Source organism: Lonchura striata, chromosome 5, assembly GCF_050655825.1.
Source record: "Lonchura striata isolate lonStrDom1 chromosome 5, ASM5065582v1, whole genome shotgun sequence".
Lineage (NCBI taxonomy): Eukaryota > Metazoa > Chordata > Aves > Passeriformes > Estrildidae > Lonchura > Lonchura striata.
The window spans coordinates 65,234,640-65,260,533 of NC_140707.1; the positions used below are offsets into that span (position 1 = coordinate 65,234,640).

Genomic DNA, 25,894 nt, shown 5'->3' on the forward strand with positions numbered 1-25,894 from the left:
GCTTCTTAGCTGCCGAATGAAAAACTCAGAGCTCCAACGCACACTGTCCCCAGTATGAACACAGGTGATATGATCCCAGGATCAGAGAAAGCATCCTTATCAGTGCTGAGATTGGTTTTATGAATCTCTCAGGAGAAGGGATCAAAGCTGAAGACATTCCTCACCCCACAGCAGTTCCTGCTGGCTATGTTATATGTCTTATGAGGTTATCCAGAATGTGATGTATAAGAAAACCTATTTATCCCCCTTGTTCTGGGGTCTGACACCCCCACATTGCAGTCAATGGAACCTAATCCTGTTTCTGCAGTCCAAGGAGTGGGTGTGTGAAATGTTGAGCATGGGGAAAGCATCCAACTAGAAAAGTCAAGGCAATGGCATTTGGGTCCAAAAAAGGACAAAATTAGATAATTGAGGCATAGAAAGATTAAAGCAAGGAGAAGAATTGAAGTAAGGAGAATGCAATCACTGAGTGGGGGAACAGCAAACAAGGGGGGGTGGGGGAAGGGAGAAGAGAGAAATCCAGAAGAAATAATAACCTTTATCTAGCAGTGGAACAGAGGGGAGAGATGGAAAAATCTAGAGAAGGTTATTTCAGTCAGAAATAAAATGTTAAGAATCTCTACCTCTCACTTTGAAAAGCAGAAAAATTACCATCTGCTCTCTACTGCCAGAGGACAGTGGGTGTCTGAATCAAGGTTCTTTGGATTACTTTGGGCAGCTGGCTGTGGGAGCATTCCCATGCAGAACAGTGAGTTATTACTGTTATTGCAGCTCTGTTTCTTGTCATTTCAAAGAATCCACAGCATTATGATCCTGTTGTCAAAGACTAAATGTGGTTTCCAAGCAAAAACCAGAGCAACAGCATAATTGTCATATTGAAATGTAAATAAATTACATTTTTGTACCCATCAGGAGTGTCCAAGCCCAAGTCAGCTGCACAGTCCCAGTTTTTTAAACAGTAACGCTGCATTCTGAATGGAACTGCTTAGCTCAGAACATTTCAAAGGTGCTCCAAATGATATGGTTCATATATTTCATATCACATTTATGTTCTTCCAAGAACAGCCCAAGGCTGTTGAGCAGCCACCTTCAGCAAATATTTGTTACAATTTAGAGAAATCCTTTCTGAACATTTTGCTGTCCATTGCCCTACCTATCCTTTTCCCTGAGAATGCACCTTTAGAGTACTGCAGATCTGTGGCAATGTAGGAATATGCCTTTTGTTTGGCTGTAAATATTGCAGTGGTCTGGCTGTGCCCAAGCAGACGTGCTACATGTCGTGTCCTTCGAGGGACACATCCACCAAAGATCAATAGTTCACACAGATACTTCACCCTGTTGGAATGGTCATGTGTTTTGTGTTTTGATCAACTCTTTAGACAGATGACAGCAGCTATCCTCCTTCCATACTGAGGAAAAGGCCACCTGTGGACCAAGCTGTGGGGGAAAAGAGGAGAGCAGAGAGAAGGGTTCGATTTCGTGAGCCAGAAGAAGTCATTGAACATGGTACGCCCAAGTTATCAGGAATTTTGGCATGGCCTTTCTAGCTTTTAACATCCACTCTGTCTGTACAGATCAGCTTCCCCCTCTGATAATTTGTGATTTTCAGCTCAGCACAGGGCAGAGGGTGGATGATTTTTGCTCTGTGCTCTGCAGAGCTGCATCTGGTCCATTTGCCTGCCTGCCCTGGGATGGACAAGCTCCTGCCTCACCCTCAGCTGCTGTCCCAGTGACTCCTGAGTCAGCCCCCACAAGGGTCATTGTACACCACGGGTCTGGCTGGGCCCCAGGGCTTCCCCAGAGCAATGTTTTCACTCAGACCACATTTAAACACAATTATGTCACTGTGGGTAACTAGGATGCCACAGAGTACAACAGTGGGGGTCTGAGCCTAGCAGCCAGGATGTAATAACTTCTGCCAACAGAGACACCCAGTGACTGACACAGCTAACAAAACCTCTGGTCTTTTCATTCATGAGCCAAAATATTGCAAGTAGGTCAACTGGAAGTTGACCTTCAGCAGAGATCTGGCACAAGGATCCAGCTTGCACTTCTGTGTGTGCTGTATGCCATACCAAATAATAACTGGTGTTACCTACTGACTTTCCCAAACCCATCCAACCAAGAAAATTGTATTTATTGGTAGGGAACTAAAATTATATGGGTTTGATATGTCAGTTGGTCAGAACACAGGTGGCAGAATGGTAAAATTTCTATGTCAGCCACCTGTTTGGATGCTACAGCTTCTGAAAATAAGGCTTGGCATCTGCTGTGTCTATAAACAGAACTCTCATTTGTTTGGCAATACATTGTTTGGGATGCCTCCTGATGCATGAAGGGGAAGCTGTTTCTTGATAAGCTTGTTGACATGGCCTGGGCTTTCCCACCAAAACTGAACTCCTGGAAAGACTCAGTGAGTCAGACTTAAATTCCTCAAAGCTCATCTGACTGCTCTAGAGCAGGATTCTGATGGGCACAAATAACTCCCTCAGCTCTCTGCCAGAGTCCATGCCCCACACCAGCACTGGGAATCCTGCAGTCAGTCCAGCCCAGGAGACCAGGCTGGTCTCCCACTGGCTCTGACTTCTGCAAAGCCATGCTGGAACTCCTGCAGGGAGCTGCAAGCATGGAGAAGGCTCTGACTCTTTTTCATGGAGACATCAGGAACATTCCAACCCATAACTGGTATTCTGTGTTGCAAACAGTCTGTGATTTAGATTATTTGCTGTTTGTCCACACATTACTCACATTAGGGCTGGTAAAATAAAGGTTTCCGGCACCACCGTATTTTTTCCATATCCAATCAAGGACTTTTCATCCTGGTTTTTGTCTGGGCCCTGGCTGCCAAGCAGACTCATTTCCAGGATATTTTTGAAATGAAAGTTAGTCTGACAGTGCTTTCTTAACTTTCATTCTTTCAGCCTGCTGGTCCAAATCCTTTCCTTTCTATGAATTATGTGGAATAGGGAGGGGTTCCAGCACAGCTGTTTCCTGACTTTCCTGCAGCAGCAGCAATCCTTCCTCTGAATTCTCACACACAATAATTTTTCCTCACTTTCCTGAAGTGCACCTGCATCTGCATGTTTGCATGGATTGAGTAGGTCCTCATCCAGAGCCAAAAGTGGTGTAAGAGGTTGCCCAGCATCTCCAAGGTGACAGGCAGTTTCATAGACACTGCTTGGTTCTGGCTTTTCTTGTTCACCTGCTGCCAAGAGACCTTTCCAAGCAAGTAAGAACATTTTCATTTTGTTTTCTAGTAATTTCCTGCTGTGACTACGTAGTGGGTAAGTAGAATTTTTCACATTATAACTGTAAGCCATCCATAGCATTAACCTGAGTTTGTTTTTGCAGCTGGGGGGATGCACTGTGCAAATATACCCTCCATATACACAGCAGTTTGTGTTGTCAGTGGTTGTTGCTTTTTCTTCTCAGCATAAGCAGCACAAGGTGCTGATGAGGTCTGGTGCAATTTTAAACAAGACATCTAGTAAGACTAATAGTGGAAACAAAAATTAAATCCCTGAAGCTATTTTTAATTTAAATATAATGAATATATTTTATGGCATTAGAATAGGTACAGGTTTCTCACTAAGATATGCAAAGAAAGCACCCCAAGCTAAACAATAGTTCTCCCTGCTGAGTTTTGTATGAGGGGAAGAGACAATTCATTTATATGCTGACAGCAGGGTAGAAATAATAAAAATAATCAGTTTTTTCTGTTTTTTGTTTGAGGCCTGGCAACGCCACAGACCCCCAAGGAAATGAGTGTATCTAGATATTCTGATGATGTGATAATTTCAGGGGCAACCTGCAGCCCCTGCTGTAGGCAGTGCAGTGAAGGGGAGAGGGGTACCTACACACATGTGTATATAGACACACAGAGCTGTAGTTTTGGGAGGCCAAAAAGCCTCTCAGGCAGATGTCCCCATATCCCTCAGCTATTGCTCTTGTCCAGAAAGAGGGGCTGTAATCTCATGACAATGGAACAATCATATAGGGTTGTTACTGGGCTAGAAACAGGATACTACAGCCAGAAAAGGGTTCAGTGGAAAAGCAAAGGTCAAATATTCTTCAGGGCACGGTGGAAATGTGTTCCCAAGGCAGGAACTGAGACAAAATCTCCTGTACTCAGGTCCAGTGCTTTTCTCAGATGAGTTGCCATAAGACTGAGCACAGGTCTGTTCTCTTCCAGCAAGCAATTTAACTAACAAATTTAAGCATTAAACTTCTAATTGTAATCTAGAGAAGCAAATTTGATTTTCAACTTCTAAATGCAATGATGGGCTGAAGCTGTTGTGAGCACAGCTCATCACAATTTTGCAGGTGGAATTACCCTTCTGTGTTATTTTTTTCTGTTTATGGATAGAACATATTTCATAACTGAGAGGATATAAGGAAAGTACATTTTTACATTTGAGTTCACCCAGAAATTTCACATGGAAGTAGCTTTCTAAAAGTTGGAACAGCTTACAAGGACTTCATATAAAAGGGTTGATGTGAAAAGCTGCTCAGCTTCCACAGGAAGGTTTCCCTGCTCCCATGAGTGCTCATCAGCCAAGCCTCACGTTGGAAAAGGCAGGTGGGGCACCCAGCCAGAGCTGTAGCCCATGGTGTGGGAAATCTCACAAGGGAAACACCAACTCCCAACTCACAGATCTCTGCAAAACCAGAAAGTGGTGAGCAATTCCCTGGCTAAATACCTTCATATCAACCCTTCATTGAATAATGCCAAATAAACAAATGTATAAAATCTGAAGTCTGCACATGGAGAATTTGAAAACAGAAAGAAGGGCTAAATTCAAATGAATAAATTACTTGCTGCAAATAATTCACTCAGATCTATTATGGGACATTGATTTGGTTTCTGGTTAGCTATAAAATGACTGCCTATTAACATTTTACCTTTTCCCCATACACTTTTTGATACATTATTATGTGTTTCTGGCTTGGTTTTATGACTTTTACCTTCCTCTCTGTACATCTGTATGACAGTTTAATTGACTGGTGTGTATTCCAGGGCTCGGAGTAGAAGCTAATTTAAATATGTTACAGCTAATGTTGGCCCTTTACCCATAATAATACACTCCACATTTTTATCTCCTTATTGATTATGTGCATATGGCAGGAAAATAGCTGCACACTATGGGTTTTATTCAGGCATGAATTTGGCTTTATACTGCATGTTTAATACTCTAAGTGCTTTGTGAAATAGTGCCGGCTGTGTAATGGCCACGCAGCCAGACAGAGCAGCCAGGTCTGAATAAAACTGCATCCCCAAGGCCAGGGATGGATACACACAGGCAAGGGCTGGGACACAGGGCTGCAAGCTGAATGCAGCCCTCTGATTTCCACACCTGTGCTGTGCCCCACCTGCGGCACTTTAAACGTGCTGGAAAAAGATTTTGAAGGCAAGAAAAATCTTTACAGTATCCTCTTGCTGATGAGCAAGTGCAGAGGATGTTCTGGTGTAATTAGCACACATAGCACCCTGAGAGTGGTTCAGATTGCCAGAGCTCTCTGAACATGTCTCTTTGTTAATGGAGCCATGTTTGGGTTCTTCCCATAATTAGCAGGAGTCCCAAACAAGCTGACTTACCAGAAATCTACAGCTTCTCTCTTTTATGGAGCATTTGTGAACATTAAATAATTAGACCGAGTAGCTTCATATTCTCCTAGTATTCAACTTAACATTTAGGGTAAAGGTATAAAAAATAATTGCTGTAGGGGAAGTTGAGATCATGCATTAGCTATGCTAATCCTGTTCTTATTGTATATAATTAAACTCTTTCAATTCTCCATTAGATGATATCTTTTATACTCACCACCTTCCATCAGGAGATGTGACTCACTATCATTTAACTGATCCCTACAGAAGTGCTCACCATCAGAGCCCTCTGTACCCTGCTGCTGCCACAAAACTGGGACAAAGGCATCAGCAGGGGATCAAATTTGGGAATTATTTAAGATGGCACTAAAATAATGCTGCTTTCTTTTTTTTTTTCTTCTCATCACTGTTCAGCAGATGACAGGACATCATCTGGATTACCTGTGCTCCTGTGGCTCTTGTTTTGTGTAGTGCTGATCCTTGCTGTGAGTCTCTACTACACCAGCATGAAGCAAGATGTCACAGTCCTAGAGGAATTTCAATCCCAACTTGTCATCTTCTTTCTTCATATAAGACATGTCGCTCAGAGGTGCTGGACTTGGTTTCTGAGGCAGTAGCACTGTCCTCCAGCCTGACACTGCTAAAAAACATCAGTGCAAAGCTCCCAGCCTACTGCAGCCACAGGCAAGGAACACATGAGCATCCACCTCAAAGAGCAAGAAAATCACCCCTGCTGTGCACCATCCAGCAAACACTTGTTCTCCTTTTTCCTTCTTTGCTGTTTTTCTTTGTCTCACATCAGTGAACATTCATACTAACGCCTTGAGGTCCCAAGCTCACTCTTCATCACCCTGAACAGCAAACAAGTATCTAGATTTTGTCACCCAGAATTAACAAGCTGCTGATATGAGGAGGAAAAGGAGAGAGAGAAATGCATTGATCTGTGCAGGCAGCAGCAAACTTGGAAGAAAAGTCTTGTGAGTCTCAGGTCAAGGCTTTTGATACCAAACCATCTTTCTCCTCAAGTCTCCTAAGAATTACTCTGCAAAGGTTAAAATAAAGCTGAGCTATTGCACAGACACTGCTCTGGTGGCCAAATGCTTGGCAAGCTGCTGTACACCTGAAATGATTATTAGTAAAATCCCAGCAAATGGCTTTCTTATTTCCTTTCGCACATTTCTTTCATCCATGGGCAAAAGCTGGTTCTTAATGCTTCACTTGACTCCCAGGTGTGGAAAAGAACATGGAAACTCATTTAAACAGAAAATAGTTTATTTGCCTAACATAATAAATAGCATCATTGAAAGCCAGGTTAATCATCAAAACAGTAGTTTAATCATCTGGGTTTGATTCAGTCCATAAACCCCACAGGCTGACATGCAAGATTTATGACAGTGATTGTATTCAGACAGAGGCTATGCCTGAGAATTCAAGGCCTTATATCATGATAATATGGACTGCTTAGGAAGGTGTTGGATGCATAGTTCCTTTATCATTGCCCCACCATACTATGCATTTCTCTGAAAGGAATCCTTTTAATGGAGATCATGTGAAACGATGCTCTGGGTTTCTGAGAGGAGAACAAATGACTGCAAGTTCATGAGCTTCAAAGAATCAGCACAAACAGCATTTTAGATTTTAGATTCTGCTCAGCTAGCACCTAATGTGTGCTTGGGATTATTTTGTATGGTAAAATTGACATCAGAACCTGTAAGTAAAAGAAAAAGGGGGGAAAAAGAGGGGGAAAAACACTGCAGAGAAGATTAAGAGATGTCTGCAAGACCTTGGTTTATATTCCCCCTGTCATTGCAACCATCAAAAAGAAAAAAATGGTGCTTTATTTCTAATTGTTTTTTTAAAAAGAGGGTCATACATCTGCCCCAGCAACCTTCTCCCAAGCAGCCCAAGAACTTAAACCAGGAGAGGATAAACAGGAACACAATGTGCAATCTTCTCTCAGGAGGAGGAAGCGGCTTGACTGAAAACAAGTTAGAAAAATTGCAGCCCAAGACAGAAAGAAGTGCCTTCAGTGGCTCCTCTTCTGCCTGTCCTGAGCTGTGAAAGCCTCAGGCAGGCACTGGGCAGGAGCCGGCCTGGGAAGCAGCAGGAGCAGGGCTGGGCTCAGGGGCTGTGTGCAGATCACTCAGGAACCCCAGCTCAGAGGGTGACTCCAGCACTGCTTCCCTCCCTTCTCCCCTGCCTCAGCCCTGCTCTTTAGGTAATAAAGAAGAATGGTTTTAAATCTGTGTGCTGGTGAATCTCTGGGGAAAAGGTTTAGATTGGTACCTGCTTGGGGCAACGGGGTAATTTTGATTTCTGTTTGCGTATTTCAAATGTTCGTGATTATTTTAATGTCCAGGTTGAGACTTTTTGGCAAATCAGTGGTGTTTCTTTTTGGTCTCTGGGCTGATTGCTCTTAGGACTGTGAGGGAAATGTGGAGGTGGTGTGAAGACCAGACATGCTCAGCCTCCTGCACAGCTCCCAGGGGATGGACAGAGGACCACCTTCACACTGAGCCTGCTATAAAAGGAAAATGTCCACATTCCTCTTCTTGGGGCACAATTTATTGGTGTGAGTGAGAACTGCTATCACATCTGGGCTGTTAAGGATATTTAGCAGAGGAACAGCTATTTTTGGCCTTTGTGTTGGCTGTGTTTGGGAGTGTTTTGGGCATGGGAAAAGGCAGCACTCGAGTTATCTTGAGACCACTGCTGAGGTCTCACCATGGCTTTACAAGGTCTCCTGGGTCAGAATTGTTTACTGTGGTCAGTCAGATACTTGGCAGGCAGCAGAAAGGCAAATCAAAATTGCCTCCAAGCCAGAAGATTTGAAATAAATAAAGGCTAAAACCTATTTCTGGCAGAGCAGTGGCAGCTTGTAACTGAAGCTAAGAAAGCCATTGCATGTGAGAGTGAATGAAGTGGGTGAATAACATGACTGGGAATAGGAGAAAAAATTCCAGCTCCTGGGCCTGCATTTCTTTGCTGCTGCACAATTTCACTGTGGACTTACTTCTTTTATTTCCTTCTCACACTGAACTGCTTTTTCCATTCATCCATACTGCTTAAACACCCACAACCACTTTTCCCTCTCTGCCCCTTCATTTTTTAGCCATCACAGCTTTATCTTCACCACCATGAGCTGGATGTGATTTCTCCTTATTCTCGTTCAACAGTGTTTCTCCTGGGTGTGACACCTTTATGAGTTTGGATCTCTAAAGTTACATTAAATCATCTGTGTTGGGTAATAATCCCCTTGCTGGCCATGCTGGGCAATATTTGCCTTCAGTACAACTCCTGAGAATTTCCCAAGAGGGCTACAAAGGAGAGAGAGAATACATAATTTATTGCACAAAGTGGAGATGCTCACCTGAATTCACACTGGAGGCCACTTGGTGAATTGCTTCAGAAGCCAAAAGTGCTGCAGCCAACCAGCTCTGGGCAATTGCATAATGAAACTTGGAAATGGCTGTGTTTTAGATATAAAGGTCTGAAAGAGGGAGGGATGCAGGACAGGACCCGGGTACAGTTTTTGAAGCAGCCAGTGGGTAGGAGCATCCCAGGAGCAGTGTCTGGGGTGGCAGGAGGCAAAGGGGAGAGCAGCAGCTCTGTGCATGACAATGGACTAATGGCAGCCCCTAAGGGTAGAAGTGCTGCTTAAATTCCCTGATGCAGTGAGTATGTAACCAACACACAGCAGAAATAAGCAGACCACAACAGAAGGGTAAGTGTTGTTTTGACAGTGTTCAGCACATTCCTGCAGTGTGAACGGATGGAGGGCAGCTGCCAACACCCTCTTCAGGCACATGGACAGCACCTGATAGCAGCAGCAGGAGTGTCCATACCCATATGATTAGAGGAGATAGAAAAAGACATAGAGAGATGACACTGGATGGTTTTGCATTAACCTTTTGATGCACTCAGCATTAGCACCAGTGAAAGGCAGTTCCAAAGATTGGCTCAAGTCCCCTTCCTTCCCTTCATGTCTCCAACCCTGATAGTCTGAAAATGAGCCCATAGCAGCAATTGTAATTGTCATTTCTGCCTTTTGCCACTTAGAAGCAAGCAGAAGAGCTGGAAGCTTGTGACTATAAAAAGGGTATTACCAGCTGCCCCCAAGGAATAACTCAGGAACCTAGACGATAATAGTGTTTCTTATTAATTCTTTGCTCCAAGATAGCTGTTGAGAACCTTTATGCTCATTTCTGAAGAGAAATACTGATGCTACACGAAGAAAATGAACCAGCTGGCATTTAGAAAAATGGCCTGTCCATGCAGCCTGTGGTGTCACCCTACATTTGGTAACAAACCAGCTGCGTGTGGACACAGGGCCATTTTCTCCTTGTCCCCAGTGGCATTAGGGTGAACTGCTGGAAGAGGATACCAAAAGGATCAGGCAGCTGAGGATGGCTGGGCATACCTTTAACTACACCAGCTGTGGCATGGGGAAGCTGGGGAATGAGAACAAAGACTCTACCACTGACTTTGAGAACATTTTTTTTTACCTTATATTGTAACAATTTAAACTCACCTTCAAAGAACAGGCACAGAAACATTGATTTTCAAATAATTTATTTTTATATTTCACCAAATCATAAAAAGCCGATGCACTGTTCAGCAAAAAGCATCAATATATAAAACACATTAACTCGTTATCAGTAATGCTGGAGTGTACCACATACACTGAACCCAGTCCAGCTCCTACTAAAGCCACAGGAAACTCAGTGACTGCACTAGCAAAAGGATTGGATTCAGCATTTTTCTTTGCTGAGTGTTTACAAAGGGCTGTATTAAAATGCTAGTAAAAAGCTTCTCTTTAAGACTGTATCAAAACAATAATAAACCTCACTCCCTTTCTGGTTTTGTCAAACACATGCAATTAAAGCAGTCATTACACTACAAAAGACCATACAAATAAACAGATAATATTCAAAACAGGCCAGGCTCTACCCTCAGCTTGTGTGGACCAGCGTGGCTGCTCACAGGATAATCTATGTACACTGGTGAGGGATCTGCTCCTCAACTGCTTTCAGTGGTTAAACAAATTATGAAAATGTGTTCTGCTTTTTCCCCAAATACCCGCTGTAGGAACCTCTTAAGCAGCATTAAAAAAAAAAAAAAAGAAAGAAAAAAGTAGATAATCTAGACTCTTATAAAGCTTTTCCCAGGTGGCTGTAAGAGACAGTATGAATGAATACATACATCAGAAGACACATATTTCAGAGAGCCTGAAATGCTTTCAGGCTCTGCACTGACTCACAAGCAAGAAAGATCTGCTTCAGATCTTTGCAGGTGGTACCACACAAAACCACTAAACCTTTTAAACTATGAGTGCTAATGAGCTACTCTCATAAATGCCAACTCTACAGAGATTTGGGAACAGTCTTTCCTTCCCCAGGCAAGTCAAGAGATGCCCTGGACAAAGGGTATCTGGATCTGCTCTCCTCCAAATCTGGGGGCAATGTCAGCACCTTTACACCACATTCCTGCACAGCTGGCATTGGTGGCTCTCTCCAGAAGCCATCTTTAGATCAGCACATGCTTCAAGAGGATGCTCTGCAATTTGTGAGGCCACATGAGCAGGCCAAGCAGAGGCTGAAATTGGTGTCAATGCCACTCCCTCATATCACAGCCCAAAAGCTGAAATCCCTCAGGGGAAATGCACCGACTCCTCATGACCTATTTCTGTTCAGACTGATGCCACTGTCCTGCACACCTCAGCTGTCCTCGTCTCTGTTAGGAAGGGATGTGAGAAATAAGACCCAATCAGCTTGATAGCAATAAAATCCTCTCTGAAGTCTGCAGGAATGTTTTCGAAGATTAAAGGATGCAGAGGGAGGAAACTTCAGTGGAACTGTTGGGGTGTTTTGTTATTTTTGTTTTGTTTATAAACATTCAAAAACCTCTCTGGAGTGTACTTCAGACCACAATATATTGATTTCTCAGTAGTGTAGCCTGGGCTATTTTAATTAGAGTGTATTTGACCAGAATTGCTCTGATACCAGCAGCCTGTACTGGCTGTGGGCCCCAGCAGAGTGGTCCCCCCACGGAAGGATTCTGTTGAGTACAGAGCTTCTCAGCACCACTGAGCACAGGGACTGCCTGCTGCTCTCAAAGAATGTGGCTCAACAAAGAGGCTGCCAGCAGCTTATGAAGTGAAATGCTGGACCCTGTTTCAACAACCACAATTAAAATGCTGCAGCAGCCTAGAAAGTGGAATGGATTAGCTGATGCAGCCCTGATCCCATGTGTTCCAGGAAGATGTGCTGTGCTTCAGACACAGACGGCTGGACTTCACATTGTTAATTGGGAGAAATAATTCTCTCTGCTGCAGGAGAGACAGAGTGAAGAGTTCTGGACTGTGTAATGTGAGATACCATGACAGTTTTCAGTTTTTTATGGTTTAACATAGCACTCATTTAACTCCACCAGGCTCCTGGAGAGACTGGTGGCACCAGCCTTGGAAACCTCCCAGAGCAACAGATCACCCAAATCAGGCCTGGCTTATGTAAAGGGAAGGGTTCAGTGGCACAGTCCAGAGAGGCTGAATGAGAACAGGGAAAATCCTTGACTGCTTTCCTTAATTTCTTGACAACATTTTCCACAGAGACTGCAATTTTTCTCACATTCATTAATACACTTCAGAGTCTGTATCCACAGTGGAGTCAAATTTGCCCAGTTCTAGGGGGAAACAAGGAGAAAATAAGGAGGAGATGAAGAGTAGTTTAGTCTCAGGACAGTTTACTCACTTGTGTGGGAAATCATCCAAGATAACAACAGTACTTACAAATCACCATTTTCACCTCCTGGCAGGTTGGCTCAACCCTCACTTTACAACACAATTGAGTGGCAAGGGGGAACAAAACCTTCTCACATTGGGTTTCTACCACATACAAAAAATTCCAGCTATTTCAGTGAGCAGCTCTTGCTTCCAAGTAGTTTATCTCCTTGCTAAACACCAGAGCCAGCATGCTAAATAATTGTTATTTAGGAATTTCAAGCCGAGTAGAAGAGCTCCAGCAGGACGATTCAAGGGGGACCGAGGATGACCTTTCATGTCTAATGCATTACATTGCTGTCTTTTCATTTTGGTGAGAAAAAAAATAAATTAAAAAATCCCAAACCAAAATTACATAATTATTTGACCAATGCAAAGTTCTATTCACACAGCACTTCTCAGGTACTTATGCCCGTTTTTTAGCAATGAGGATTTTATAGCAAGTTAAGCATTAAATCCTTTAGCTGTATATGGAAATAGGATTAAGACTCTCACATGGATTCAGGTTTTTTTGTCTACTGTGTGCAATAACAGTTCAAGAAGTTAAAATAGCTGTGAGAGGTAAAGATCTTTAAGCACATGGGTGAATACATTCACATTAATCTGTGTTTACAACAGCAGTTCATTTACACTCTTTGGCATGGACAAAAAAAAACTAAAGAGAAAGCATGGCTTTGCTAATACTCTTCCCAACAACAGGATGGAAAAACATTATTCATAAAGTGCCTGCACTGAAATAAAGCAGTACTTGATATATCTTAAATAAATTCTGTTCTAACCTTCTCTTTGCTCAGAAACAAATGATAGTTTTTCTGAGAGAGTGCAGTTCTCTTCTACATCAAGAGAGCATCAAAGTGCTCTTTTCTATGCAGTTCTCAACATCATGCATCACTGAGTTGAATTTTGTAATTTTTTAAAAATCCATTAAAAATAAACAAAAATTTAGGTGCATATATGTGAGTACTGAAGTAAACTCAGGATAGTTTTCTTCCTTATGGAGGACAAAAATAGAAATGTACTTCAAGGCACTAGTGCCATTAACAGAAATAGTTTTTAACCAGTTTCTGTGCTTATGAAGTTACATGAGCATTTTGTCACTGCAGGTAAAGCCTTCCTCTCTTACCAGATTCCCTAAGCAGAAGAAAAGGATATTTGTGGTCTCCAAAGCAAACTTTCCGAGAGATAAAAATGGGCTGTTTCCACCCGCAAAGGAAGTGGTCTGAGGCACAGATTTAGGATCTGGACACAGCCAGGATGCTCATTTGCTCACAGATACTTGGGCCATTGATAAAGAAAGAAACCCCCAAGTTTTGTCATAATCCAGATTGGTTTTCCACAAAATACTGTCAGTCTTTCCAGTATAAATTGCTGTCTGGATTTTTGCTTAAGTTATAATTTAAATGCTAAAAGTGATTTTACATGCAATATAAGAGAGAAGGCTTTGGAAAAGGGAGATGACAAAACCCACGTCCACCCAATAGCAGGTTTGTGTGCAACATGACTGTGAAGTGTGAGCTCCACTTCCTTGCACCTCTGCTTCCATCCTGAACACTACCTAGGTTAAATCAGCAGTGTTCCATACTGGGGAGTGAAGGCCTTGAAGGGAAATCTGACTCTGTTCCTAACTGGATTCATTTAGGGCAGCAGCAGGACAGTATTCAGATAAAAGGGAGGAATTAAAACACCTGCAAACCCACATGAGAAACTCATCTCAGCCTTTGGCAGGTTATGCATTGGCCAGTGCTTTCCTACTCTGCCCACATCAATTCCACCTCTGGGAATCATAACTGGGTATCATAATTGTCATTGCACGGGTCCCAGTGCTAAGTAAAAGCTAGTGTAGAAATTTAAGGCATTCTAAGAACTACTTCAGCTGAAGCTGATTGTTTAGAGAAGAGCCTATATCCACATCACAGAAGAGCAGTGGAACTGGCATTTATTTGTGTGCATTGTACATACACAGAGAATGTTTTCATGACAAGGTCTGTACATTCAATCATCAATCACTGGTTATTATAACACCTCCTTTTTTAAGGGACCATAGAATAACTGCTATAGTACAAATGTGTCCTTAAGGTTTTGCAGTTAATCATCATGCTCTTATTTTTGTGATTCTCCCTGAAATTTCCTAGTTGAAAGATGCCTTATGAGTTAGTGGTATAAGATGATTTGAGCACGAATGCACTCATAAGGAAATTCTGTTCCAAAAGATGGCTGCAATTGTTTCTCCATTATAAAAAATAATAATAAATGTCACCCTGTTATTTTGAGAGATTTAAAGTTCTTCTGAAAGTTTTCTATGCCTTCTGGTGTTTACATATTTCTACTGGAACTTTCTCTCACTGTTCATATGTACAGTGATTGTTTTACATTCTTCTTTGTGGGTGGAGAGAATTGATGGACTGTTGGGTTTGGCCAGTGTGGTTGGAGAGGTGACAATTTCATCCTCCAATCCACTGTCACTTTTGAAATTGTATATATTGCAGAATCAAAATATAAAGTCTCTCTTTTGGTTCTTTTCTTCCTTCTTTTGCATCTCGTGTCCATGTGTGAGCTATTTCGTGTCGTAGTGTGACAAATAAATATTGATCTAAAAGCTCAGATGACACTTGTGAGATTAGATTCTTCTAGCTCAATGAGGACTGCTGGTTGAGCATTGGTGGGGAATCCAGCCACAGATGGTAGCCAGAGAATATATTTGGTACAACAGAATAATGGTGTGGCAACAGCCCAGTGCCTTGGAAAGGCCACAAAGCTTTCTCCCCTTGCACCATGTGACAATAAATAAATAAATAAATAAATAAATAAATACAAGTATAAGTACCACACAGTGTTCTAGTTCTTTGAATACAACTCTTGCTAGAGTGTTCCCAGACATTGCCTTTGGACATGGCAAATTAAAGGTACTGAAATGTCACAGAAATGCAAAATTTGACTCAGCCCCATGATGTGCTGGTTGGCAATGGATGACTAAAATTAGACATCAGAAATGTACAAAATAGAGAAGTGCATGAGAGAGAGCACAGGTAGGTATTTATGTGTGCATAAATTATACCACAATTCTAACACATTTCCAGCTTGGCATCACCAGCTTGGCCTGAGTGCCTAAGCTTTAGGAAAAGAGGTTGCAGAAAACCTAGTGCAAATAAACACCAAGTGTGTCCAAAACCTGGGAGTTGCAGGATACCCTTCCTCCCCATGGGTCAGCCAGAGAGCTGCTCACTCCATGCTCTGCCTTCTGACTCACACAGGGGCTTCCACCAAAAACAGCTTTGCTTTTAAGCATCACTGATACTTGCAAGGGATTACCAGCCTCACCCCACCTGGCCAAGGCAGGGAAGCTGTGAAAAGCAGACTGACATGGGAAAGCTGTGAAAAACACTCCCATTCACATGGGACTCACAAAAGAGCTTCAACCTTTTATCATTTTGCATAGCAACTCCAAACCCAGGACTAGTGTTTGCTGCTTCTCATGGAAGTGGAAAGGAGGAAAAAGACCTTGAGACAGGAGAGGTAGAAGAGAGCATGAGCTCCAGAGAGCCTCGCCCAGAAGCAGCATCCTCTCTTTCAGAACCAGAGACAAAGCTTGGGCTCTGGTACCTACCTCAGAGCAAGAACCACAAGCAGACACTTGTTATCTGCTGCCTCAGGGCTCTCCAAACCCTCAGGCAACACCAGGAATAGTGGTCCCAACCCACATGTCACTTCAGCCTCAGCCTGATTTGGCATATACATAAAATATATTATACAAAGCAGCATCACGGTTCCACACAAGGAGTAAGGCATGCACTGAAGTAATTTGTGGGAAGAGACATCACTGCTGACTGAAAGTGAGACTGCCTTTTACAACTGGAGAAACTGGGGAAATAGGCTAACTTATAAGACCCAAACTCTTTTTCACGGTATAAAGAAGGTCATTCCCTGGCAATGGACTCAGGTACTAGAAAGAGTATATCTCCTACTAGAGACAGAGTAATTTAGGTTGAAAAAGACCTCTAGGATCATCCAGTCAAACCATTAACCTGGCACTGCAAAGGCCACCACTAAACCTTGTCCCTCAGTGCCATATCTACCTTTCTTTTAAATACACCCAGGGATGGTGATTCCACCACTTCCCTGGGCAGCCTGTTCCAGTACTTGACAACCCTTTCAGTGAAGAGACTTTTCTTAATATCCAAACTATTAGACCAAAAGAATTTTTAAAAAGGCACTCTGACAGTCCTGATATCTGAATTTTAAGTTGGCATTAATTAACTTGATCTCTGATTCCCTCTCCAGGCGTACTCCTCAGATGTCAACTTCCAACTACAAAAAAAAAGCCACTGGTGCAAAGCTTTCAAATGAATTGAATTCTCTTGTGGGCAGAAATCATGCTGAAGAACAAGGCCTCTCTACAGAGAAGTGTGGCCAGCTGGAGTTATAATCAATGTTCACATGGCTGGCTTACTGCTTAGGGCCCATGGAGGGCTTTTTCTCTAAACCTATGAGAACATTTTGGCAGTTAAATATAATGTCAGATTTTATGCCTTAAAATGCTTAATAATTGAGGGATTTTTCATGACATCAAATTCTGTTTCAATGAAATGCTTAAACTGGTATTTAACTAAGCATCAGAGAGTCCCTAGAAGACAACAGTAAATCTGCATTGTTGTGCTAACCCCAGGCTTGAGCTCTGATGTGGTAGAAGGCTGCTGTCCTCTCTCCCCTCATTCTGATTTACCAGGTCATATAATCCTGTGTGGTTTGCACTTCTGTTGCAATAAATTCAGTCTCAACTCAAACACAGGTACCAAAGCCAGAGTCAGCATATTCCCAAAAAATCTTCAGTCCAAACTTAGTTGTTTGCCTAAGTTTTCTGCTGATTTGAGGTCTTCTGTGCAATGTGTACCTAGGGATAAATGCTTAATCCTAGTACAGCTTTACTACTCTGCCATGCAAATCCCACACACCTCTGAGTGACTCTTCTTAATTATCAGAGCTACCTCTGATCTCAACAATCCACCTCATTTGTTGAAGCACTGGCCAAGCAATACGGAAAGCAACAACACAGTCACCAGTGAGCTTTGTGTAAATAGCAATTATTCTTCCTTTTCACAGCAAAATTCACCTGCCCTGGAACTCCTGCCCATGAGTGGAGAGAATGGACCCATTCAGCACTGCACTACCTATAAAATAACTCAGCTGTTTTAACTCCTGCCTGTGCTTATATATAGAACCGACAATGCAAATGCTTAAAGTAATTTTTCATATCCTATATGAAATAAATATCACAAATAAATTCTAATATTCAAAACAGAATAGTATACAATGTTAGGGACCAAGTTACATTTATAAATGCACAAGCATTAATACTATCTATTCAGCTTAATTTATTAGTATGCAAGCTTCAGCAATTTCTAGCTACACTTCACTTTAGGAGACATAATAAATGCTGGTTATGCCAAAATCTAAGAAGAAACAAAACCACAAATGTTCTCCATCATCCTTCCATATTATACACAGTATTTGGCAGGTGCTATAATAATACACGGGTTTCATGGAACTCATTAACACTGTCCAATATTAAATATCAAGTCTGGAACACAGGTCTCTATGTTTTGAATAAAATCAGAGCAGGAGCAATGTGTTCACCAGCACTGCATCCATACACAGCAAAAGCAGAGACAGTGACAGCCTGCACCCAAACCAGAGCTGCAGCTTCCCAGAATAGACAGAACAAGGGCAGCTTCATTGGCAAAAGGGAGGAAAAGGACTGAAAGCAGCTCCAGTTACAACTATTTTGAAGAATAGTTTGAAGAAATAGCCTGGATGTTGTAGCCTGGGTTTGCCAGCTCAGTTCTCAGAAATGGCCCCTGTGGCAAAAGCCAGCGATGGCACATGGGAGCTCTGCTGACAAGGGCAGGTTAAAAATTTTGCCTGCACAGGACAGAAAGTTTGCTGTGCCACAGGCACATAGGGCAGTTCATTCTCTTTATCCTAATATCACTATTTCTGCCAGCAATTTCTCATGGGGGAAGTGAGTGATTCACAATTGCATTTCATTTCAGGAAAAGAAAAGGTCTCACACACTCAATACCCTGACTCAGCTTCAGCTCACATTACTGAATAATAAAATCTAGATCCTGCCCTGGAAATTTGCTTACACTTTAGATCATGCCACTTTTGTCATCTTGCAAAGAGGATCGTGAAGGGGATCTTCCTAGCAGCAGCTCCTTCTCATGGATCAGGCTATCTAGCAGATCCTCCTGTCTGTAGTTGTGATAGACCTTCAGGAAAGCCAGAATGGTAATTGCCAGCCAAGTCAGCCAGGCAGCCCAGAGACCAAACTGGAGAAGAAAAGAAATCATAAAGAGGTCAGGACAGTATTGTAAAAACAAAGTCAGCTGTCCAGGTGGTTATGCAAACCTCATCTGGACCAAAACCCACAGAGTCACGCCAAGCTAAATCCAGGGAGGGCTTGGTTCTTCATATAAAGGAGTCACTTTTATGGCATATTTCTTTCCTAAATGCAGTTATGCCTGAGCTGGGCATCTAGATACCAAAGCTGGCAACAAAGACAAAAAATTTACTTGCGCTCAAGAGGCAGCGTTACCTTCAAGGAATGTTCCAGGCAGGCTAATGCCTCTTTCCATGTGGGACAAGCATAAGCCTTTGTAAGGCTGCAGCCATGCAGAGATGGACCTCTCACCCCTGCAAAATTAGTATGTGCTCATGTCCCAGTGTTCACTGACTCTGATCATTGACTTAGAGCTAGAATGTTCAATGGAACGATCTGACAGCCTTAGAGGTCTAATTCTCATGGACTCATCAGAAAACAGCCCTATCTGAATGAATTAATCTTTGATTCTTTTCAATGGTCTGATATTTACATACCTTGACTGATCTCAGTCGAAGTCAAGGAAGGCAAAACTAGAAACCCCACAGCATGGTGCAGGTCAGAAACTATTTTGAACAGTAATTAACAGATCCAGGACACTGGAGTGCTGCAACTTTTGCAGATCTCATCCTTTGGATGAACAATGAGTTTTCTATCATGATTAACAAGATCACTGGTAAGGTGAGGCTTTGACATATCTGTATTCGAAACTGTCTATTTTGAATTTAAAAGGCAAATGTGCCCATCACTATCATTCTGATTCAGCACTTACTGAAGTCAGTGGAAACATTCCCATTGATTTCTGAGAATGGTAGTTCAGCTCCAACAATCCCAAGTCAATAAGCAAATGGCAAATTAACTGTAATAGAACCATGACTTAGTCTGACCTACCTGTGCAATAGCAAATTGGTCATAGAAAGCAGAGTTTTCCAAGTTCAGCTCAAGATCTATATCCTGCAATTCTTCACAGCTACCCAGAAAGGCATTTGGAAAGGGAAAAACAAAAGAAGAAAATTTAAGAGATTCTAGGTAAACTAAATATAAAATGAAACAACATATTAAATGTATTTTGAACGGTCACAATGGCATATTCTGTCAAGGGATAATTAAGTTATTGCAATCATCAGGTTGTCTTAAACCCCTCTTTCCCAACGCCCCCTCGCCTCCCACAGATTTGCCCCTGGCATCACCCCAGGTTGGCTGTTTCACCCCTCAATGAAACAAAGTGTATATCCTCTGTTACCTTTTGACTTCATCAGGAAAAGCCTCAGAAGATGGAATTGTGTTTTTGTTTCAGATGCTCCAGCAAGGACATGGTACTCTGATGATAAGATAGGGGCTGCCTACAGATTTTACAAATAACTTGGACCATTATTGGTGTGAAAAATATCCCAGGATTTTGAGGTTGTCATTCTACATCTTGGTTGATTTCTGCAGCCTCTTCTCTCTCCTTTTCAGTGCTGTCGGTCATCTCGGGTTCTTACCCGAATATTCGATTAGATGCTTTTTGTAATTGAATTTTTAACCGAATATTCGAGTAATTCGATTAATCGTTGCAGCCCTAAACAGAACATTCACTATGGCATTTTACAACATATGACAATGTGCAACATAAATGTATGCTTTAAGTAGTACATTTATTCAAAATCATATGACATAAAATGTCACATTTTCCTCTTTTCATCATTATTTGTTTGACAGGAGCAAGTCTTCCTCGACTTATCATGTTTCCTATAAGGAGCATAAGCATCATGGGACACATTGGCACATTTTAGGAGCTGTAAATTTTGTGGCTGTAACAAAGCATCAGCCATCTGTACTTTGCATTTACAAAGTGCTTTACATTCTGTGGCTCTCAGGGCATCCACAGCATCACTACAAGGCAAGGAACTCTACCCCAAATGTTTTGCCTGATGATGAGTTGTGGCACAGGCAGGATAAGTGACTTGCCAGGTGCCACACAGTGGCTTGAAGGCAGAACCAGGACTGCAAGCCAGGAGCCCTGGCCCCCAGACCCCTGCCCTGCTCACAAAGCCACACCCCCACCATTCTTAGAAAATCCCTAAATCTAGCATTCCTTTGGAAATAAAAAATTTTAACATAATGAATTTCTTTTCATGTGATCATGACCACAAAATACAACAGAAACACACTTTTCTTTGTGGGCTTCTAAATAAAGAAACAAAAAGAAGTTTGATTTACTTTGTTTTCTTACACATGAAAAAAACTCTGGATTTTCATATTACAGATGCCTTTTCCCTCTTTCTCACATTGTGTGTAATAGCTACACTTTGTAACACCACAGTTCAAGTGTGCCTATATGAAAAAAATAAAAGGAATAAAATGTATTCTTCAATACTAACCTATTTGGCATGCTTCCTTTTTCAGTAATTGCATCACACCACATGTTAAATCCTACACTCACTATAGTGCTGGCAATAAATGTGATGAACACCACAAAGGCGCTGATCAGCAGATTCAGGAAGGCGTAAAAGAAAGAGCTGTAATAAAAGGCAAGAAAAATGTAACTCATAAACAGCTGAAACACAACATCAGCAGTCTCTGCAAGCAGCACAGAGTGGGTACAAAGATACCAGTTTCCATTTAAAACACATCTTTAATTAAGAACACCTAATACATTTAAATACTATGGACTTGATTTTGAGTCACCGTACCTTCACTTCCAAATGCTTTTGATTTTGATTTCTTTTTTAACAATATGAAGATGTGGCTTTATATAATGTGTGGTGATTGTTCATACACAATGTGGCTTTCATTAGCTGTAATGATGAAAATCACCATTGTTAAAATAAATGTTATTAGCTCAAATTATGTAGTAACTGCAGCTAAAATTATTTCATGACTTAAGTGATAATTGGAACAAAAATTGCTTAGAAGAGGAAAACTAAAAATAAAAAACACGGAACTGATAGCTATAATCATTACAAGCAATGTAACACAAGGCAGTGCCATCACAGGACACGAATCTCAGTTTTATGGGCAATTTGCAGAGCAGGCCAGCTTCTCCCGGGATTTCTCTGGCTTTGGTGTCAGTATGCTATGTCTGCCAGCTGAATATCAATTTACCTCAACCCCATTAAATCTGCCCCACCAGGGCCTGCCCTCAGCACGGGCAGTGTTTGGAGTGGGATGGGTGGGATGCTTAGGCATTTCCCATAAGGCCATGGAATCGCTCACTCATTTTCACTCTTTAACTCCTCACCTGAATTCTAGCTGTGAAAAGTTTCTAATCCCAGTCATCTGGCAAAGCCCTTCTCTACTTGAAACTGCTCTAAGTGGCTGTTTAGAATAGGACACCTTGGAATGTCACATTATGTGAAAACTGGACATCTGCTCCAGGTTGGAGAAAGACTGGCAGCTCCAGGAGGCAGGTCATCCTATCCAGAGTGTGTGGTAAAGATGAATATGACAAATTTCTCACCAGTGCCACTCATTGTGCTGGTGATAGAATGAATCTACTCACCCCAGAGAAAGAAAAAAAAACCTCACTCACTTATTTTCCCTGGTTTCTCATTAAATGAAAAGCCAAGAGGTTCTTTAAATAAGTGTTTGAGTCCTGGAAGGTTCTGGGCTGGACAATCCTAGTTTCTACAGATTATACATGATACATTTTTGACCTCAGGAGAACTTTTTTAAAATGAGATGAGGAAGCAGTTATCAGCAGAGTTAGGCTGTTTTCTCCTGGGTTGATGTGGCTTTAGAGAGACTGTCTAGGTTTTCTCCAAACTGACAGTTGTCCCACCCCAAGACTGATGGAAAAAGTGAAATAAACCACCTTCAAGAAGTGCCCCTATGGAGTGTAATGAGTGCTGGATGCCAGGACACCTGACTTCTGGATGAGCAATAAGCTGAATCCTGCTCTGGGTTAGCTGGGCTTGGTGAAGCAGATCAGCTCACCTCTGATTTGGGGTGAGCTGGGGTAACCCATACAGTGAGAGCTGCTATGAGATACCAGATTTTTGCATGTTCTTCACCCTGATTTTACACCTAGACTGGATTTCATCCCAAATGTTGCCAAAGTCAGATACTGTGCACTTTAGCATGGTGTGCTGGCCTGAGAGGCAGAAAAGACCTGAGCTGTTCACAGAATAAAACAGACCTGGAACCAGAATTAGTAACAGCTCCAGAAAAGGAGCAGTTGCCAGGACTTTTCAGTGGGCCATCACAGCCCAGGATCTCCAGTTCTCCCTCTATTTTGTACCCTGGAGCAAGAGAGGTTCCATGGTCCAGGATCTGGCCTTCCATTGACAAAGCAGGGCTCAGCTTTGCACCTGATTTGCCTCTGGCAAGAGAAACCACCACTGATGCCAGGGCATCCTGACAGAAAACTGCTTCTTTGGCTCTCTAGATCACCTGATTTTTCCTCCTCAGATTAGACCTTCAAGCTATGCATTGCAGATTGAGTGAATGCCCTTTAGCAATGAATGTTTACTCTTAAAGTTTCTTTGCAATCCTAGCAATGAAGTACCTGAGTTATACTTCTACCCTTCAGCTGAGCTGAAGAGCCCCAGGCTGCTGAGGCAAGGGGTGCTGAGACCCTTTTAAGGTATTTTTAGCAATCATATGTATCTGTCAGCAATCATTCAAATCATTGTACATGAAAGATGCAGAGGGTGATAACTAACCCTGACTGCCTCAGCTGGCTCAGCCTGGAGCTGGTCCAGTAGCAGTGATCCTCCTCAACAGGATCATCATTTCTGACATTCCTCAACTACCTCTAATCAGAACAGACAATTATCATGTGTAGTGAGGAGCTCACAATTATCTCTCCATCCAAACAGAAATGTTTTTGCACCCATTTGAACTGTTAACAAATGGCTGTCTAAAATCAGGACAGCGTGAGCCCCACCTGCTTTTCATACGGTGGCTGATGTGGAACAGGACAGACCTTACCAAGAAACTGCTGTTCCCAAGCATCTTGCCATGTTGTGGTTGTCTCATCATCTCAGCTTGCTCCATCTTTGCTCCCATCACCCCACAGCCTTCTGCCTTTCTTGCCTGGAGCAACTATGAGCAGTGTCATACAACTCCCAAAGGGCCTGAAGGAGCTCCAAAGGGACACTTTTCAGGAGCCTGCCCAACAGCTTTGAAGTTAACAGCCACTTTTGAAAGCAGGCCTAACATCTAATCCAAATGTCACCATTACAGGGTTTTTGTTGATGATTTCTTCTAAAAATTAGCTAGCTGTGACCTGCAAAGAATTATGATTCAGCTAACCCTCTACAGATAATGGATCACCCAAGGAAGCTGGACTCAAAGATATTGAGAAGGATGTGGTTGTATTTAGTGTAAGGTACACACTTTTAATATGGAATAAGTTTCTGGTCCACATTTATTACAGCATATTTGAGCATTAGGCAGGTTGAAAGTGGTTGGAAAGAGCCAAAAGAAAACACTGCTACCCAATCTCCAGGGTTACCAAGACCAAGATGTAACAGCCCCTTACTCAAGAAACCTCTAGTCCAAATAGACCTGGACAGGAGTGATCAACCCTTGGCATGGTTCCTAAACCATGGGAAAAATATCTTCCTAGTTTAGACAGGCACCAGTGCATTGTCCAGCCCCAGCCCTGCAGCACCTGAGTTACCTGCACCAGGCTCTCTGTCCTCTCAGGCCACCAGAGAGGCAAGCACAGAACATCACAGTGCTCCTGAGCTGCTGCCTGGCCACCAAGCCTCTCACTACACCTGCTGGGGTGGGATGCTGTGGAATCCTTCCCCACGCTGCCCCAGGATGCCCCTTGGGCTGTCTGAGCACAGGAGCCAGCAGTCAGTGCTGCCCTGAGCTGCTGCAGGAGCGCTCAGCGTCGCTCTCATGTCGTAACCAAGCAATAGCTGCTGTCTGCAATAGCTGCCATGTACACAGCAAAACCAGCACAAAAAATAGAGGGGGGTCACCAACCTTCTGGCCCCCCACACACAACCATGTTGTTTCAAGGTTTTTCACACACCCAGTGCACACCTGGGGAGGGCCTTCTTTGGCACGGATGTGCAGTGGGACCATGGTCAACAGGCACCTGGGAGCCCCAGCCTCCAGCATCACCCCAGAGCCCCCAAATCCTTCCATGGCCACTGCAGCCACGCTGCACCAAGTCTGCCAAAGGGCAGTGGGTGCACGGCAGAGGGTCTGACCCCCCACCCCACAGGAGCATCCTCCGGAGAGGGCCCTGGAAGAGCTGGGGGAGTGCCTGCAGTGTGTGCAGCCAGACACGGGCCATACACCCCCTGTCCCCAAACCCCTCTGGGGAGCCCGATGACCTGGGTGGTGCAAAGCCCACCCAGCCCGTGGGAGGGATGGGCTGATCCCCAGGGATACTTACTCCTCGTGCCCTTTGCAGAGGAAGAAGAGGGTCCTCCAGGCCTGCACTGTGGCCAGCAGCAGGGAGAGGAGCCCGGTGAAGATGCTAAAGCGGCAAGCGGCCTCAGGCCCCCACTCCTGCACCGTGAAGCGCTGCCGCTCCACCGTCAGGTTGGCGTTGAGCCACATGCCCTCGGTGAAGAGCAGGCAGCGGCCGTGGAAGTCGTTGCCATTCTCGGAGAGTGGCACCACCACGATGAAGCTGAAGAGAAAGGCCAGGAAATAGCAGATGCACTGAGCGAAGAGGAAATTGCTGAGCGCCATGTCCGCGGCTCTGCGCAGGCAGAGGGAGGGAGGGAAGGAGGGAGGGGTGGAGAGAGGGATGCGGGAGGGACGGAGGGATGCGGGAGGAGGGATGCGGGAGGAGGGATGTAGAAGAGAGGGATGCAGGAGTGGGAGACGCAAGGGAGCGATGGGAGGATGGAGGGATGGAGGGAGGAAGGGAGGCTGCAGCAGTAGGCGGTGGGGAGGGAAGGAGGGAGGGAGGATGCGCAGTGCAATGCAATGCAATGCAGTGCGGTCCGATGCCTCCTCTGGACAAGGATTTTCCCTCTCCCGCAGCCCGAGCTGCCCCTGGGAATGGCTTCAGGGCTTGTAGGGGAAGAGGGGAGAGGAGAGGGGAAGAGCTGTTGTGGGGTATCCCTCTTGGGGAAAATCTGGCTGCCACTACGCCCTGGCGCCCAGGGAGTTAAATCAATATCCAACAGGGCTGGGGACCGCCGATGGGGGATGCCCCTGATGACACAGAACACCGACG

The 25,894-nt window shown here is 43.4% G+C and overlaps 2 protein-coding genes across 11 annotated transcripts in view; one reads left to right on the plus strand and one right to left on the minus strand.

The window, feature by feature from the left end:
- Window positions 1-10,738, plus strand: part of C5H14orf180 (chromosome 5 C14orf180 homolog) — a 37,575-nt gene extending 26,837 nt beyond the window's left edge. For 6 of the 10 annotated variants that reach the window (XM_085580825.1, XM_085580826.1, XM_085580827.1 and 3 more), the window contains 3 exons: window positions 1,380-1,506; window positions 3,258-3,284; window positions 6,020-10,738. In XM_085580825.1, coding sequence (XP_085436951.1) covers window positions 1,380-1,506; window positions 3,258-3,284; window positions 6,020-6,222 — 357 coding nt within the window. In that variant the 3' untranslated portion in view covers window positions 6,223-10,738. The remainder of the gene's footprint in view (window positions 1-1,379; window positions 1,507-3,257; window positions 3,285-6,019) is intronic. The other 4 variants (XM_085580830.1, XM_085580828.1, XM_085580829.1 and 1 more) reach the window with 1 other exon arrangement.
- Window positions 10,161-25,643, minus strand: TMEM179 (transmembrane protein 179). Its single transcript, XM_021528918.4, has 4 exons — window positions 25,100-25,643; window positions 21,123-21,260; window positions 19,651-19,729; window positions 10,161-18,709 (listed from the first exon to the last, which is right to left on the minus strand). Exons 1-4 carry the CDS (start codon window positions 25,399-25,401, stop codon window positions 18,530-18,532), a joined length of 699 nt encoding a protein of 232 aa, XP_021384593.1. The 5' UTR covers window positions 25,402-25,643; the 3' UTR covers window positions 10,161-18,529.
- Window positions 25,644-25,894: the final 251 nt, after the last annotated feature.

Coding starts and splice junctions, on each gene's coding strand:
- TMEM179 (XM_021528918.4), bottom strand. CDS start 25,401: ATGGCGCTCAGCAATTTCCTCTTCGCTCAGTGCATCTGCTATTTCCTG. Junction 21,261..25,099: donor CTCTGCAAAGGGCACGAGGA/GTAAGTATCCCT, acceptor CTTTTATTACAG/CTCTTTCTTTTACGCCTTCC. Junction 18,710..19,650: donor ACCAATTTGCTATTGCACAG/GTAGGTCAGACT, acceptor TTTCTTCTCCAG/TTTGGTCTCTGGGCTGCCTG.